The sequence below is a fragment of the Cynoglossus semilaevis genome, chromosome 12, assembly GCF_000523025.1.
Source record: "Cynoglossus semilaevis isolate Cse_v1.0 chromosome 12, Cse_v1.0, whole genome shotgun sequence".
NCBI lineage: Eukaryota > Metazoa > Chordata > Actinopteri > Pleuronectiformes > Cynoglossidae > Cynoglossus > Cynoglossus semilaevis.
The window spans coordinates 3,762,800-3,779,043 of NC_024318.1; the positions used below are offsets into that span (position 1 = coordinate 3,762,800).

The 16,244-nt window shown below is 44.4% G+C and overlaps 1 protein-coding gene across 1 annotated transcript in view; it reads left to right on the top strand.

Moving 5' to 3' along the window:
- hmx2 (H6 family homeobox 2) overlaps window positions 1-2,264 on the top strand; it is a 7,628-nt gene extending 5,364 nt beyond the window's left edge. Inside the window, 1 exon segment of the mRNA XM_008321539.3 lies at window positions 188-2,264. Within this exon segment, the coding sequence (XP_008319761.2) occupies window positions 188-433 (246 nt within the window). The 3' untranslated portion in view covers window positions 434-2,264.
- The last annotated feature ends 13,980 nt before the right edge of the window (window positions 2,265-16,244 follow it).

Here is a 16,244-nt window from a genome sequence, read left to right on the forward strand (position 1 = left end):
CTCCGCAGGGTGGGTGCAGGGGAACGGAGAGGCCAGGAAGAGCAAGATGGTCACGAAAAAGAAAACGCGCACGATATTTTCCAAAAGACAAATCTTCCAGCTGGAGTCCACCTTCGACATGAAGCGCTCCCTGAGCAGCTCGGAGCGGGCCTGCTTGGCCTCCAGCCTGCAGCTGACCGAGACTCAGGTGAAGACGTGGTTTCAGAACAGGCGGAACAAATGGAAACGGCAGCTGTCCGCCGAACTGGAGGCGGCCAACATGGCCCACGCCTCCGCACAGACTCTGGTGGGGATGCCGCTGGTTTTCAGAGATAACTCCTTACTGCGTGTCCCTGTGCCGCGCTCTATCGCTTTCCCGACGCCCCTCTACTACCCGGGGAGCAACCTGCCAGCGTTACCTTTATACAACCTGTACAACAAGATCGAGTACTGAGTGACTCTGAATGCCGCGCGTCCGCCACTGCGGCCCACATAGAGATGGGACGCAGACCAGAAATGCCACACTACACTACACATACACTACATATATGATGTGTCTCTGCATAACCCCCTGTATATTTACTGTATCACTTTATTTGTTGGAGAAAAACTATTATGCAGCAACTGTGCGTCACACGAGAAAGCAGCCAAGCTTCCCTATATGTATAAAATACACCATGTGTATAATTAATTATGATGATTTTGTACTATTTTATTTTCTTTCCTCTACAAGCATTTATGTCACCAGACACACACACACACACACACACACACGCCGGAGTCAACTTATTACCGCCCTGCCGGACAGAGAGTCACTTCACCACAGGCAGGAGAACAAGGCTCTTCCATTCAACGGGGAAAATACTATTATTTCTACTGTCATTTAGATCTTCAACAATAATCTTCTCATCCAATAAATTTTTTCTATTTCAGTGAAATTTGACTTGTTTTTATTTGCTTGGTTTTATGTTTGCCCTGTTTTTTATATATATATATTTGACTTTAAATCTTTGCCCAAAAGGCAGTGAATATTCATCTTAATAAAGGATTTTTTTCCCCGAAACTTTTCAAAATTTAAATATAAATAAATACAGTTAAATCAAATGATGTAAATACATATATGTAAAAACATATTCGCCCCATTGTGGTTCATATTAAAAAATTGTCTTCAGGTCACAAATCCACTCATGACGGAGTCAAATATCACAGAGTGGCATATTACATATGCATCTTTAATGGCCCCTGTGGTGGAAGCCACATTTATGACAGAACGCAGTATAAAATGTATGCAGGCTCATATACTGTGGCTTGTTTGACGAGCCTACAAGAAGAATAAAAAACATTAAACTGGGCCCAAAATTGCAGATTATGCAAATAGTCTTTAGAAACCAAAAACACTGCAGCCGTCAGCTCCACACAAATCAGGAGGCGGGTGAATCAGCCAAGCTGCCCTGAAATGCATACATTTTAAAGTAAGTGAGGAGATAAAGGGTGAAAAAACTCAGGCACGCACTATTACGAGCCCCGCGGTGCCTCTGGGCGGGAGCTTCCCTCACATGAAGTTAGCCTCACATGTGGCTCCCGAGCATCAGACCTCCTGAGAGGAAACCTAATAAAAAGGCATATTGTCAAAGTTCAGGACTCATGCTGCCATCAATCGAAAGCTGTTCTCGTTCACCCCCCCTCCTCCCTCCCTCTCTCCCTCCGCCTCCTCCCCATCTGCGTAGTGAATTACTGTATCAGTTACACTTGTGAGCGTCCTCCTAATTTAGAAGCCAGTTTAGAATTCCAGGAGGCCCAACACACCCAATCAATTCACACTGTCAAAGTTCAACACTGCTAATTCACAACAATCCGAGCCATGCAGATGCAGCAGGCCGAGCTGTGCCGACGGCGGCGCTGCTCCACACACACAAATGAACACAAATGTCCCGTGGTTGATGGGCAGCGATAAAACTGTGTCATGTGGCAGTTTTTCTTGGATGTCACGTCGTCTGCAGGGGATCCACCGTCACCAACATCACCCAGCAACCCCGTCAAGCCACCGATCGTTCACTGTGTGCTAATGGCTACATTACCTTGCCAAATCATGATGAGCCAGGCTCTGCTGCCCTGCAGATTATGCCTGACCCAATTTTTCTGCAACAGCCGCCCTGTGTTTCTGGGAAAATGGATAGCGTTAGAGAACGGCTGTGATTTATAGGTTACTCCAGCAGCAGCGACGGAGAGGTGAGGTGCAGGAGGATGAATTTGTGACAGATAGGAGAGATGGAGAGAGGAGACAGGGAGAGAGGGAGGGATGGGGAAGTGTTACATTTATGAATAAAAAAAAGCAGCAACAGCTCTGTTAGAATTAAGCTGTTTGCAAGTTTTGCAGGTGGTCATTATGTCATCAGGTGGAGCGGCAGCGTGGATGAATGTTTACACCCCGCTGACTTGTGGGAAATTTACATGGACTGTCACCCGAGAATGTTTGATTTACAGGAGAGGAGAAGACAGGAAGAGAGGCCGAGCTAAGAAAAGAACAAGGAGGAAAGAGAGAGAGATAGAGAACGTGAAAGAGGGATACAGTGAATGGGAAGGGTGGGGGTGGGGGGGCGGTGAGGGGGCAGTGTAACTATGTATCACTGCAGTGGCTGGTGTGAATTACAAATTTTAATAGCAGGGCAATGAAAATGATTTGAAGTGGTTTAAACTGCACAGAGACAGCGAGTGGCACGGTGATGAAGATTTGTTGAGATGATGTGTTGTGCCTTAGGATTCATCAAACCTGCCTGCTAAGGTGAAAAGCAAGTGTAATTCACTCGGTGCTATAATTTATGATAGGAGTAATGGAAACTGTGGGCTACACACACACACACACACACAGAGTGTGTGTGTGTGTGTGTGTTGAGCCGGCGAGGCAGTGACAGGGAGCAGCAGGCAAATTGATTCTCAGGATGGTTTTAGAGCATATTTACAGGATCATAATGAATTACAGTAAAACCCCAGGATATCACCTGTTTTAAATCTGGAAATAAAACGACGGCGAGCAAAACTAACCTAATAGAGACGCCGTTAAATTTAAACTGGCTGCGACAACATTATCTATATTTTATTTTTTTTCACTTTTCCCCCCCTACAAACCATAACCCCAGAAATGTTTGATATCCAAAAAAACAGAAACTGGTATTTCATAATAAACTTTGAACCAATTTGAAAGTGATTTTATTTTTTTTTAACTTTCTGTTTCACGTCAAGACAACACAGTTTTTTAAAGACAGACCTGGACTGCAGGCAGGCCAGTGAAGCAGACCCTTTTAGTACGTGTTGTAATTTCTGAACAATTATTTTCCTCATTCATCTGGATAATGGATTTCACAGGAGATGGAAGCCCTGGCTTCACGTTAACGTCATGAAGCTGCGGCGGAGCACAGCCTCGGCTGCACTTCAGGACAGGAGTCGAGGAGTTTTAAAAGCGATCGCCACGCATTAAAGCCAGACAACTCTCAAGACCTGTTTTCTCCCTAAATGAATTTGAAGGCAGAGTAACAAGGTTTTTGAGGCGGGCGCTGTCATCCGCCAGCTGAAGCCAGCGTCTGTGTTTATGGGTTGATGGCTCTTTTTTTCCCCTCATGATTCTGTTTTATATCAAATTGAAATAAAAGAGCTGAAGGGAAAATTGTGTTTATCCCCACCACCACCACCAACCCCCCCTCTCCCCCCGCCCCTCCCTCCTGCTGCTGCTGAGTCTATTATACAATCAAATAAGACAGTGATTCTCAACTGTTTTTGAGCCGCAGCACATATTTTCCATTAGGAAAACCCCACGGCACCAAACAAAATTCTGACAAAAATATCCTTCTAGTTTAAATGGTGGACAGTGGTTGGGAATCACTGAATTAAATAATTTTGACACACCCTATTGTGGAGATCAGGGCGATCTCAGTTTGACTATTACAGGTGGATGGACAGGGGGTGGGGGTACAGGAGGGGGCTTCATGTAGAAAACAAAAAAATATTTTCACGTACATCAGCGCTTACTGACATTGGACCAAAGCGGAAGTCACGTCAACCCGCCTACAGGAAGTGGTCATTACGCTATGTAGCTACAAAACGCAAATAACCAGAATAAGTAGAAAAATATATTTTACAGTTAATCACCTGAACTACTATGTACTCAAAACACCGGGTTAAATGCCAGTGAGAGCGGTATTTAAGCTAAAATGGAACTAACTCCTCCCCCAAAAACAACATTTAACCAAAAACCCTGCACCAGGGCTGTTAATGGTTACAGCCATTCTGCCCCGCTGTTCAATTACCAACCATTTCTTGAACTGTACGTTCTGAAGCACCATTCGCTTTCCAATATGCATCAAACTATTACAGGCTCCCGTGCGTATGGAGAACTCCGCTATTACTCTGCAGATAAGTCCATTAGCATTACCTTTGACACGATAATGGATGTGAGATACAATTTTCTGCTCTCCATTTTGTATTTGTAAGGATAATAGGGGGATTATCTTGAAGGCCTCATGCTACACACTCAAGGGTGAGACCACATGGAGGACAGAGAGCTCTGCAACAGTTGTTTCCACATCCTCCCCTCCCTCCCTCTCTGTCTGTCTCTCTCTCTCTCTCTCCCCCCTCCCCAGCCCTTCCCTCTGCTCCAGAACGGCAGGGAAGATAAAGCATGTCATTATTCTATTAAAGACCTACAATTTTTGTAATGGGACTTGCAGCGGTCGGCAGAAGTGCAGGCAGCTTCTTCAATATCCTGGACATTATTTGCTCGTTTAGTTAAATGATGTTTCTAATTCCCTCATAATTGCTCGTAATGAGGCCGTCTCCCTCATTTTGATGCGGCTACATCTTAATACAGCATGGCATTCTTTTTTGGAGATAATTGCCTCTCATGAGGCTGGAGAGCGAGGCCGGGGTTTGTTGTCCGCTGCACACGTGGCAAATTGGCTTGTTTCCTGCCATCTTCTCTTCCTGCAAATTGGTAAATTAAGTTTCTCGGCCGGAGCATCAGAGTTGTTAAGTTTGCTTTCTAGACTGCATCCAGTGATTGGTCTCTTTGACCGAGGAGTATTCTGTACTTTGTCTATTTCCCTTTGTACCTTTGTACCACTGCACACAGTGAATGTTAGGCCTGCTGGATGTCCAGACTGCACACGGTGAATGTTAGGCCTGCTGGATGTCCAGACATAAAGAAACTAATAAAAAATAAAATGAAAAGAGCAATAAAATATTTACAAGACAAATACTTGACATTGGAATGATATTTTCTCCCGATCTTCCAGTCTCAATGAAGGCTGCTGTCACACAGGGACATGACTCAGTAATCAGCAGAGCCTCCAGACAATCAAGTGACGTACAGTACAGCTGCAGAGCTGCTGTGTCAACACAGCGACTAGAGCTGTTGTTATTGTTAATGTTTGGTATCAACCAGGGCTGCTGAGCTTTTCCATCCCACTCACAATAAAAGGCTAGTAATAATTATTTAAAGGTTAAATCGATGAATATAAAAAAGTACGCTGCATCACAACAGTCCTAAAATACATTTCCCCTTTCCTCTTGGTGGCTGTGACTTAGAGGACCCGTCTGTGTTGTCCCACTGAAATGATAGCTGCCGTACTCCAACCGCAGCCGGCGCAGGGTTGGCTGAGGGGTTTTTATTTCTAAGTGCTGATGTGTCGCAGACAGTTTGGCTCTACAAGGGCCTGTTATACGCCGATTAAAGAGAGGGAAGGAGTGGTCCCGCAGGGCGGCCTTGTACATTTACCCTGACCACAAAAAGGTCTAACGTTTACGCCCCGGTGCTGACATGACCTTCAAACAAGGTCCCTCTGCAGCCTGGGTGGATACTGGAACTGTCTGCAGCAGAGCTGCAGGGGAGCGGACAGATAGACAGGAAGAAATCATATCTTTTGTATCAGGGATGACCCGGCTGCTGTGTCCAGGGGAGTCAGGAGATATGGCTTTTATTGGAGATACAGGAAAGGGTAGTTATTTTTCGCACATATATGGTAAAATACCATTGAGATTTTCCGAAAGCTTGCGAAATGTTGGAACCTGATATCGGGAGGATCTCTCCTCCATTAAAGCTGTCTACACTGAACAAACTGATAAACATAAAAGGCCAATAAATAATTCATTTTCAAATCCAGACGTCAGTCAAACGTCAGCTGTTGACTCGCAGCAGCAACAGCAGCAACAGCAGCAGCGGCAGCAGCAGCAGCAGCAGCAGGGATCATGAGGAGATCTCCTGGTCTTTGCTGGGTCAGTGATCTGTTTGTTATGAGATTTGATATTGAGCTCTTTTTAATATGGAGAGTTGGGATCTCTTTGTAAAGACCAAGTGGTGTCTTTCAGCTGCAGGCTCTGCTGTATAGAGAGATGATCTGTCACTTCAGTGTGAGACTGACTGCTGACCACATCGCCTGCAGCTCAGCAGCGGGAGCACAATGAAAGCAGCTCACTATCACCTGACAGCTAATTAGGGATCACTCCGCTGGAAGGCAACACATTGTCTTTTTAGGAGTGAGAGAAAGAAAGCAGGAGGTCGTTGAAAACCATGTGAAGTGTCAGTCAAAGCCACCAGACACCTGCAGTTTCCACAGGCCGACATTATTTTTCTCATGTTTTGCAGCTACAATTCTTGGCATAAATGTCAAAAACAAAAAAACGTTTTCACGTTTTCTGTTAAAATAAACAAAAATAGCTCCACATTTGAACACAGAAAAAACACGCAAATGTCCGGACATTTTCCTTTCACTGCACCTGACTTTGCCCAAAGACACATGTGCACGTGTGTGTGTGCGTGTGTGTGCATGGGCCTATACGCACATCTAAAAGTATGAGTCTATGGTTTATCAGGAGACCTGGGATTTCTTTGAAAACACATTTGTAACCATTAGTTGAGTGTAAGGTTTCATGTGCAGAGTGCATCCTCTGGCCTGGTGCAGCAGCCTCTCTTTGAGGACAGTGGTGAGAGTAGAAGGAGGAGGAGGAGGAGGAGGAGGAGGACAGAGGTGGTGGTGGTCTGGGAGAGGGGGGAGCACTGGAGCCGAGTCGTCCCACCAACAATGCATCACGGCAGGCCGTGTGTAACCCGAGCCCCCCCACTGGTCCGGGTGAGGCCTGCCACAGCGCACTCCCTCCTGGCAGCCTGTGCACCCCCAAGATGCTTTTAAAGAGATTTGGTCAGCGAGAAAAAACAGCTCTTCAAAAGAATCGTCGTCACATTAGAAAGTAATTAGCTGCGCCCGAGGCCGAGGATTCCCTGACCCGACTAATTTTGCACCTCTAAACAATCTGTCTTGGTGTGAGGCGGCTGGTGAGACACGCTCTCAGTGTTTATGGGAGGAGTTTCTCTACGCAGGGGTGATTCCCATGATCCTACAGGTGAACAAAACCCACAGAGGTCATCGGGAAAGGTTACCTGGTAATCCGTCTGAGTGACCGTCTGCAGGTAGAATTATAGATGAATCCAAATCGGAAATGAAACGGGTAAAAATAATTTGGAAACAAAGGGAAGAGTCAATCCCACAGGTCAGAGGTGGATTTCATTTATCGATGGATAATTTTGTCAAGGTGTATTTAGTTGATGAGTCTAAAAATAGATGCAGACTGGTGTCTCATCTTCACAGATCAGTCCAGAGAAACCGCCTTTCTTGGCCACCTGTTCCTCCACCCCTGCAGGCTCCACTGCATCAACAACCGTCCCTCTCACTATAAGATGAACTAATCTGATCGAGGGGAAAAGATAGAAGTGGAGAAGGGCAGAAACTTACAAACCCCATGCTGCAGGGTGGGACTCGACACCAGCAGTCCTCTGTCCCAGTGACTCTGATGGTTTAAGAGCTGCTGTAGCCTTCAGCACTATTAGACTCACGCACGGCAGGAGGAAAAGAGAGGGAGAGAGGGAGAGAGACACTCAGACAAAGGAGGGAAACAGGAGGAATCGTGAACCTTCAGAGAGAAACAACAAACAGAAACTACTGTAAAATTCAACTCAAATACTAAGACTGGTACAAAAAAAGACCAATCGACATCCAGTGTTGAAACAAAGCGGCAGAAAGAACCAAAATTGTTTAACCAACGGGGATCAGAAACAGCAAACAACCAATTAGGAAGTGGCCCATCATGTCAAACTCATTTGCAAAGGCAAGGCTTAACCTGAAGGGTCGGAAGGTCAGGATCAAAGGTGTCCCCCACGGGACCGTACAGGGATCCTGGAAGAAATGCTGATCCCAAGCTTTTGTAAAGGAATCTTCTAATTACAATAAATCTCCACTGGAAGGTAAAGACAGGAGTGCTTGGTACAGTGGCCATATGATAGCGCCGCCCCCCCGGGGCCTGCAGGTAGTCTATAGATGTCGGCACAGAAGACTGATGGGAGATAGCGGTTGCCACGAGGGTAGTGGCCTCTCATTTGCCCAGGTCAGAACCTCAGAGAGTGATCAAGGCTTCGGCGGCTCAGGCTGACCACCACCTCTGAGATCTCGTAGCCCCTGGTGTGTAACTGGGTCTTTGACCTTGCCCACAGATTAGTATCAGTGTCAGTATCAGCACTGGATTTAACTCTGCCTTTTCTTTGGCTTTTCTTCTTTTTCTGTCATGTTTTCTCACAGACACGTCGCGGTTGGAGTCCCGTGAATGAACGATCATTAAAGCCAGCCCTGCGCTGCTAACGTTCTTTAAATGTTTCTTTTTAAAATAAAATTTCTGCTTCTGGAATGTTGACGTCACAAGATAAAGATTTAATGGAAGGAACGATAAAAGTAAGAAGTAAAGTGAGCATTTTGTCCTAATTGTGCAATAGAGAATACAAAGGTGTTGAAACCAGGTTCAGGAGAATGACTATTGTAAGTAAAAACATTTAAATAAATTAAAATACATTTTGGTCAAAGAACAATGTTTTCAATTGATAGGCTAAACATTTTTTTTAAAGTTGTTGTTTATGTGATAAAAACAACATTTAATAAAAGTTTAGTCTTAAACTTCTTTGGGTGTACAGCCCCATAAACCAACAGGTGCTCTGGAGTGCAGCCATAACTCAGTGATACATTTTTCGGTTCATATTCAGTGGAATTGTCTTAACCTGAAAATATGATTTGTTGACTAGAAAACGTTTTGACCCAGTGAGAAGACTAGAGTGGAATGACGGTGCCAACAGATGAGATATGATTATAATATGATGATAATAATTTTCTTAAACTTTTTAATAACATGGTGAAGTTGAAACATTTCTTCAAACATAAGTGAACGCACTCAGCGGTTCCTCTGATTAACGTTGTACAAAACAAACTTTAACGCACCCCTGTGTCAGTGAGGTGTGAGTCGAGTGCCTTTAGATTCAACTTTGTTTTTCTCTTTACACGCCGCGTCTCACTTGCAGAACAACCTTCTTTGTTTCCCCTGAATGCAAAGCTGTGGGACGCTGCTCGCTGTGCGCATCAGTGGCCTCGACCGTTGGCCAAAAGGGGAGGAGAGAGGAAAAGGAGGGGAGAGGATGGCAGTTTGTTCTTCCTGCAATTAGCATTCACGGTTAGCTAAGCAGAACTAATGCAGCGAATCTTTGAGACTCACATTACCTGTCCTCCACTACTGGAGTACCTGCAGGCCAAATTAAACTGTGGAGGGATGACAAACCCTCCTGTGTATCCATTACAAGCCTTTTATTATTAGCAGTGTTATTGGTAATTCTTTCAGAATGGCTCTGACAAAACCTGGATTGGATAAAGCGGACTTCAAAAACCATTGGATACTGCATGGGTGTGGGTGAAGTGCAAGTGATACTGTCATTTTGCAAACAAACAGAGTGAGAATTACGCCGGCATTGATGTGGCATTGTCTGACAGCGCTGACGGAAGGCATAAACTCCCAGCGGCACATTTTGATCTGACCTGTTTTAAGTGACGGGCTTCCCAGGACAACAGTTACTTCTGTCACATGTCAACATCTGCCCTCAAACACCGCCGCCTCACTGACTCCATTCATAATTTACGGCTCTTTCTTCCACAAAAAGAAATCCCCCTCGTCCTTTATATTCAGTGATTGCGTGTTGTGCGTCTTCTTGAATATATAACTTTTGTGTCTTCCAGGGTCACCTCCGGTTTGTTCTTTAACATCTAGGTCAAGACTCAATGATCTCATGACTTCCTTTTCAGGATATGGGCTCACCATGTCACCATTATGGGATATGGATGGGAGTGCGGTGATCTCATGAGTCTTAAGTGACACAACAAAATTGGCCACTTTGTCGACTTTGTCACGCAGTTTGGAGAAAACACTGTCGATGCCAATTCCAGCTCCAGGAGTTGGGTTTCTGTGTTTGATTGGGTTTTTTTTTGTTTTTTTTTTCCTGTCTGTGATTTGTGTTGGAACAACGACCAATCCATATTTTTTTCCTCTTCCCGGAGCATGTTGATTTGCTGTGTTTATCCCCAGCTAATCATTATCACTTCTCTGACTTGTCGTCTTATCAGTTACAAACAGGTACAAGTGGTGCAAGTGCTCCCAATTGATCCGCTAAAGACTCCGATCGTGACCAGGCCACTGTCTAGTCACACGGAGCAGAAGAACTGAAGACACCGCTTCAAATCAATAAGTCTTCTGTGACACCGTGGATTTGCTAAAGTCTACACTTCTGCTGAATTGCTTCGAATGTGAGAGGCTCCGCTCAAAAAAAAAAAAAAAAAAAAAAGAAAATCATTGAAAGAGAAGTGATACTCTGTGCCACAGTTCAGCCACAGTCACCATTTTAATTGCACAAGTTCTGAAATCCAACTCCTGCACAAATCATTGGAGTCCTTTTGGGCAAAAAATGGGGCCGTGCTCTTGAAATAATGAGTAATAATAATAATACTGTTTGATGGATTTTTTTTGTCTTTCTGTGAATGATATACTGTATATTTGTCACAAATAATTATCACAACAACACGGACGCAGGTTAAAAAAACAGAAACGTTGCTGCTCTTATCAGGAAATCTCTTTCTTGCTGGATGTTTATCGTATTTTATAAAAATGACCTTCTACTGCAGAACCAGCCTGTAAACAGTTGGTAAACAGTTGGTAAACAGTAAGAAAGATGGTTTGAATTGAAAACTGAAGCTGAAGTATCGCAACCACACGGGCATTTCTGAGAGGTAATATATGAAAGTATTTTACGACCAATTTCTACGCGGTAGACCATTTATGCTCATGTCCCCGGCTCTAATATTATTATAATACCACAGATACTTGATGTCCAATTGAAATAAAAAGATTCTTTTATAATAAATGACCCATAATCCCAACACAGACGTCGAAAAAAAGGAGTGAAGAAGCGGCAGGAAGTGGAAAAGAAAGAGAATTCGTCTGTTATTGCGAGGAGGGGAGGAGGGAGTTTAATGTTACCCACTGATTTTTTTTCAGTCACTACCTGCCGACAGCTCAACATCCGGTCTCCACCGCTGCCTTCAAACAGGGAACAGTACAATCTGTTATACTGTAGTGATCATCGGCTCTTCCTCCACCAATGATTACCAGTAATTACCTGTTTTTCCTCTCTCTCTCACTCTCTCTCTCTCCATCAGTCTCTGCTATCTCTCTCCCTCTCCTCCTCTTCCTCCCCTGAGCTATTACGCTAACTGGCTGTTGTGCAGCAAAGAGGAGGTGTGCAGAGAACAAGGCAGGCTTTTATGGACTCCCCACCAGCGCCACTCCACACCGCTCCATTTTGAAATTATCGGGTACCCTTGCTTTTGAAGTCTCTGTAAGCGCACCCTCCTATTTACGAGATGGCTGTGTACTTAAAGGTCACAGATTGATCAAGAGGTCCTAAAGATGGCCTTTTCACTGAAAGCACCACAATACTGTAGCTTTCACAGGCCACATCTGTGGGAAAGAAAGAGGGAAAATAAAAATGCATCACCACACGCCCCCCGGCCCCCCCGCCCCTCCACCCTCCAAGTCAGGCATATTCAGACTTTAATGTACAATTCAATTTACCCTGAAAAATGCCACAATTCAAAGTGGAATTCACAATGAGCTGAGCAATTTATCAGTGCTTTTTTGTCCATTTCTGACGGCTCGGGCTTAAGCTTATTTTCCTCACTGATTACCCACAGGTCACTTTGTAAATGTGTCAGACTCTAACTTTGGTTAAACATGAGACCTTCACTCCATTGTTTTGTCCATTTTAAAAATCCATTTGACTCACAGACAAAAAAAAAAAAGAAAAAACCAGCAGCAGCGTCGATACTTTGACGGTGTCCAGGCCTCGGCTGCAGCTTCACTTCACTGCAGCCCACAGATGTACATACAGATGTATGTGGCCTTCACATGCTTCTATTTAAAAACAACTGCTGGCTGACGTGAGCCTGATGAGAGAGTGACCCTACTGACATTGTAAAAATACACATTTATGAGATTATATAAGAGAAATATATGCTAAACTGCAGTTTTATTCTCCAGGTTGTCCTGGACGGAGGAGTCTGGTCGTCAGACGTTGAGTTTTTCTGTAACTGTGTATTTTAAACACAGCTTTTTCACCAAGTCAAAACGACGTCAATCACATTTTTTTCTTTCTCTAACATTTAACTTCTTGACTACTCTTCATCACCTCTTATTTCCTTAGACATTTTCAATACATTTTGAAATTATTTTGTTTTTGCAGAAACACACGGACATCCCAAATATATATAGTTGACATTATTTTGTTTTAAAATTCATCGGTTCTTGTGTAAAGCTTTGCAAAAAAATGTTTTTCTTTTTGTAATATTCATCATTTCTAAGCTTTGCAAAAAAAAATTTTTTTTCTTTTTGTAATATTCATCATTTCACTGATTCAGTGTTAAAGATAAGTCAAAATGCAACCTCTATGATTCAGTACCTTCACTAACACAGCCTACTTTATCATCCTGCATCCCAGGACCTAAAACTTAATGCACTCTGTTATTATTACCGACGGCCGGTGCCTACAGTGGATCTTATTTAAAATCCAACTTGGAACAAATGGAGAGTCGACCAGGCAGCGTGTGAACACTGAGCCCATGTGACCCGGGCTATAACACTGCAGACACCAGGAGGGGCAGCGTGACATCAGCACAGAATTTGAAATTTTATTGATGGCACCGCTGACGGATAATACGACGCACGTCACATTTGACAACACAATGAGGAGGAGGGGGTCGGGGGCTCTGGACTGATGAAAGTGTTTGGAGGGGGAGACGGATGCTGTTTTCTACAACATTAACTTTGCAAATGGCTAAAGAGAGCGGCGGTGCCTCGTACCACACACACACACACACACACATCGCTGCCGAGCAACTTCCTGATGGTTGACAGGAACACCAACCTGAACACATCCAACCGTGTACACATACACCTGTACTGACGTCGGCCGCTAGAATGAAAGGAATTAATTTCCAAATAAATGAAAATCTCATCAGCATCAAAACAACGCTCGTGGCAGAAACACTGGGGGATTTGAAGCCCCCCCCGCTATAGTGTGGATGACAGATGAGGTGAGGATGATGTAGAAGGATTGGTGTGGAGCGGGGGTGGGAGGGGGGGTTGGTGGGAGTGGTTGGGGGTTTATGGAATGGCTACTGTGAAACAGAGCCGGAGTTAAATCCCTCCAAAATGAGTAATCCTACATAATAATATCCTCATGTGTCTTGATAAGAGCAAACCCCGCGCAGGACGACAGCATCCGTCAGCATCCGTCAGCGTGGTCTATGAAAACTCACTAACAACGTTATGAATCCTGAAGGCGAGCGGAGCCCGGGGCAAATGTGCTCTGTAAACCCCCCTAATTTAGCAGCTACGTCTTCTTTAACGACACCATTACCAGCGGCTATCACCGTGAGCACATCTGCAGCAGCAATCCTCACCAAAGCTGTTCCAATGTGCAACAACACGGCTTACAGGACTGCTGTGCTGTAGGCACAGAGAGAGAGGCCGACACACCGACACACTGACACACCGCAACATCCACGTCCACACACACTCAACACTAAACACTCTCTTCTGACTGCATTAGTGTGAGGTTTCGTTTTATCTTGGACGTAATTAACCGGCCTGGTCATTATAGGTAGGTGGGATGGAGAGACAATCTTTTTATGGTGTTTATGGCTCCCAGGAGTCGTGACCGGGGTGAGAGGCCGTGACAGAGCCCATCTATCCAGGCTCCAGGGCCGGACCAAAGCTCTGCTGAGAGGCTCACACACAGTACAAATGATTTAAAGGACACAGAAGTGACTTTATTCAAAACATTTATCATCATCTGTATCTAAAGGTAGAGCTACTACTGTACCGATACGGCGGTGTGTGTGTGTGTGTGTTAGACTCATGCTTGTTAAGAGCCCGAGTTTCAACGTGTGTAGGTGTGTTAACCCCGCGGTGTTTTTTTACAGTACGCTAGGAAAATGTGCTGCAGATCTGTAAATGGCTTCCTCGGCTAATCATTTCTCCTGCAGCAAGGGAAAAAAGGGAGAGAGATAAATGTTTGAGTGGAGAGGTTGAGGGCGTCTCTTTCAGACCTGCCCTCACTGTCTGTGAATAAAAGCCTGAAAAGGAGCCACAACGGCAGGCTAGAAGTGAGTCCGACCGGGCTTTGAAAACGCTGCCTCTTCTGTGGGCCTTGGTGCTAATGCATCTGACTCAAAGGCTTAAAGCCAGTGTCTGTGTGTGTCTGTGTGTGTGTGAGAGAGAGAGAGAGAGAGAGAGAGAGAGAGAGAGAGAGCTGGTGCTACAGAGGACAAAGAGCTCCAAGGTGTGCACTCGGTATTCAGTAATTGGTAAAAGAAGCTTCATTTCTTCGCTGATTTCCTGTCTTTACCATCTCTGACAATCCCCCTGCTTTTAATAGGGGGTTTCAGTAGAGACTATTCTGTTCCACCACCACCCCCCCTCCCCAAACACCAACCTGTCTGGCTGCTCAATGCTCAGCCTGACCACCCCTCCTGCCTCTTTCACTCCTCACAAAATGGGAAAAAAAGGAGGAGAAAAAAAAAGAAGCATTAACCATATTCTTTCTGTCATTCACTCTCTTTGAATACCTCAAACCCCTTTAGCTTTAATCATTTCTGGATCAGACTCCGTCCAAATAAGCCAAGCCATTTTCTGCACTCAATTACTCCCTTAACAGCATCAGAAAAGAGAAAGGATTCAGGTATAGTGAGGAGAGAAAAAGGGTGAGAGGGAGAAAATTGTGAAGCATCTTCATCTGCCGAAATGCTTTGAATGCTTCGATGGGATTTCTTTCTTTTTCTTTTTTTTTCCAAATGAAAAACCAGTAATAAGAGATAGTTCTGACTATAACAAAATGTTTACTGTCTGTTCGCGGGCTGTGAGCCTTTCACTCTCCACAGACAAATTGTTGAAGTGGCACAGGGAGAATAAAGGCTTAAAGAAATAGACCTCCGAATGATTACATTTCCACCCAATCCTTTCATTACCAAGGAAAATATATCAGCGGCTACTTCACTTGGAATTTAATAATACATTTCTCCTCTCATAACTTCTCTTAACCTTTAGATACAATGCATTTTGGATGGATTCAGCTGTCACGGCTCGGTGTTAGATAATGAGGCGCCCGACTCTTATTTACCGTTGTCTGTCTGAGCTACAGATTTCACAAGATAAAGTCAGCCTCAGATACAAATATACTGTCAGGGAAATGAATGGTGGGTGAGCTGAATACAGCATTTTTACCATTTCTTTTTTTATTTTTATTTTTTTCATGAAATGCACTCAGCCTGTGCATCTAAATACGTTGCTCTTTTCCCCTCAGTCCATAAGCCGGCAAAAATGCTGCCCTGTTTTTCCTCATCACCCAAATTGCCCACATTGTTCTAACCGTCGGCCAGTAGATACAAATCAAGTATGAAATGTGTGAACACTAACAGAGGTCAATAAAGCACGTCTACACTAATATAATGTGATTGATTTTTCTCTGCAGCACTTTCCATATACAGGATTCTGTTGTGTGCACATGGCCAATGATTACTGCAAAACTGCTCATAGTTAATCATAATGGCTTAGGTGAGCACTTTACTGTGGTGCTCCAGCCTTCTCATACACTGTGGTCATTTCCCCTCTTAGCCAGCTGACGGTCATTAGGGTCAACATGACACGCATGCATCCCAGAAAGCCATTTGCAGAGGCGAGAGCAGCAGCGGCGGTGTGAATGTCTCACCAAGAGCCTCTACCGCTGCTGTGGTTTTCACTTCATATTCTCTCTCATTATAGCGGCAGCCCTTCACCAGCTGCTGACGTTCAACACTGGATGT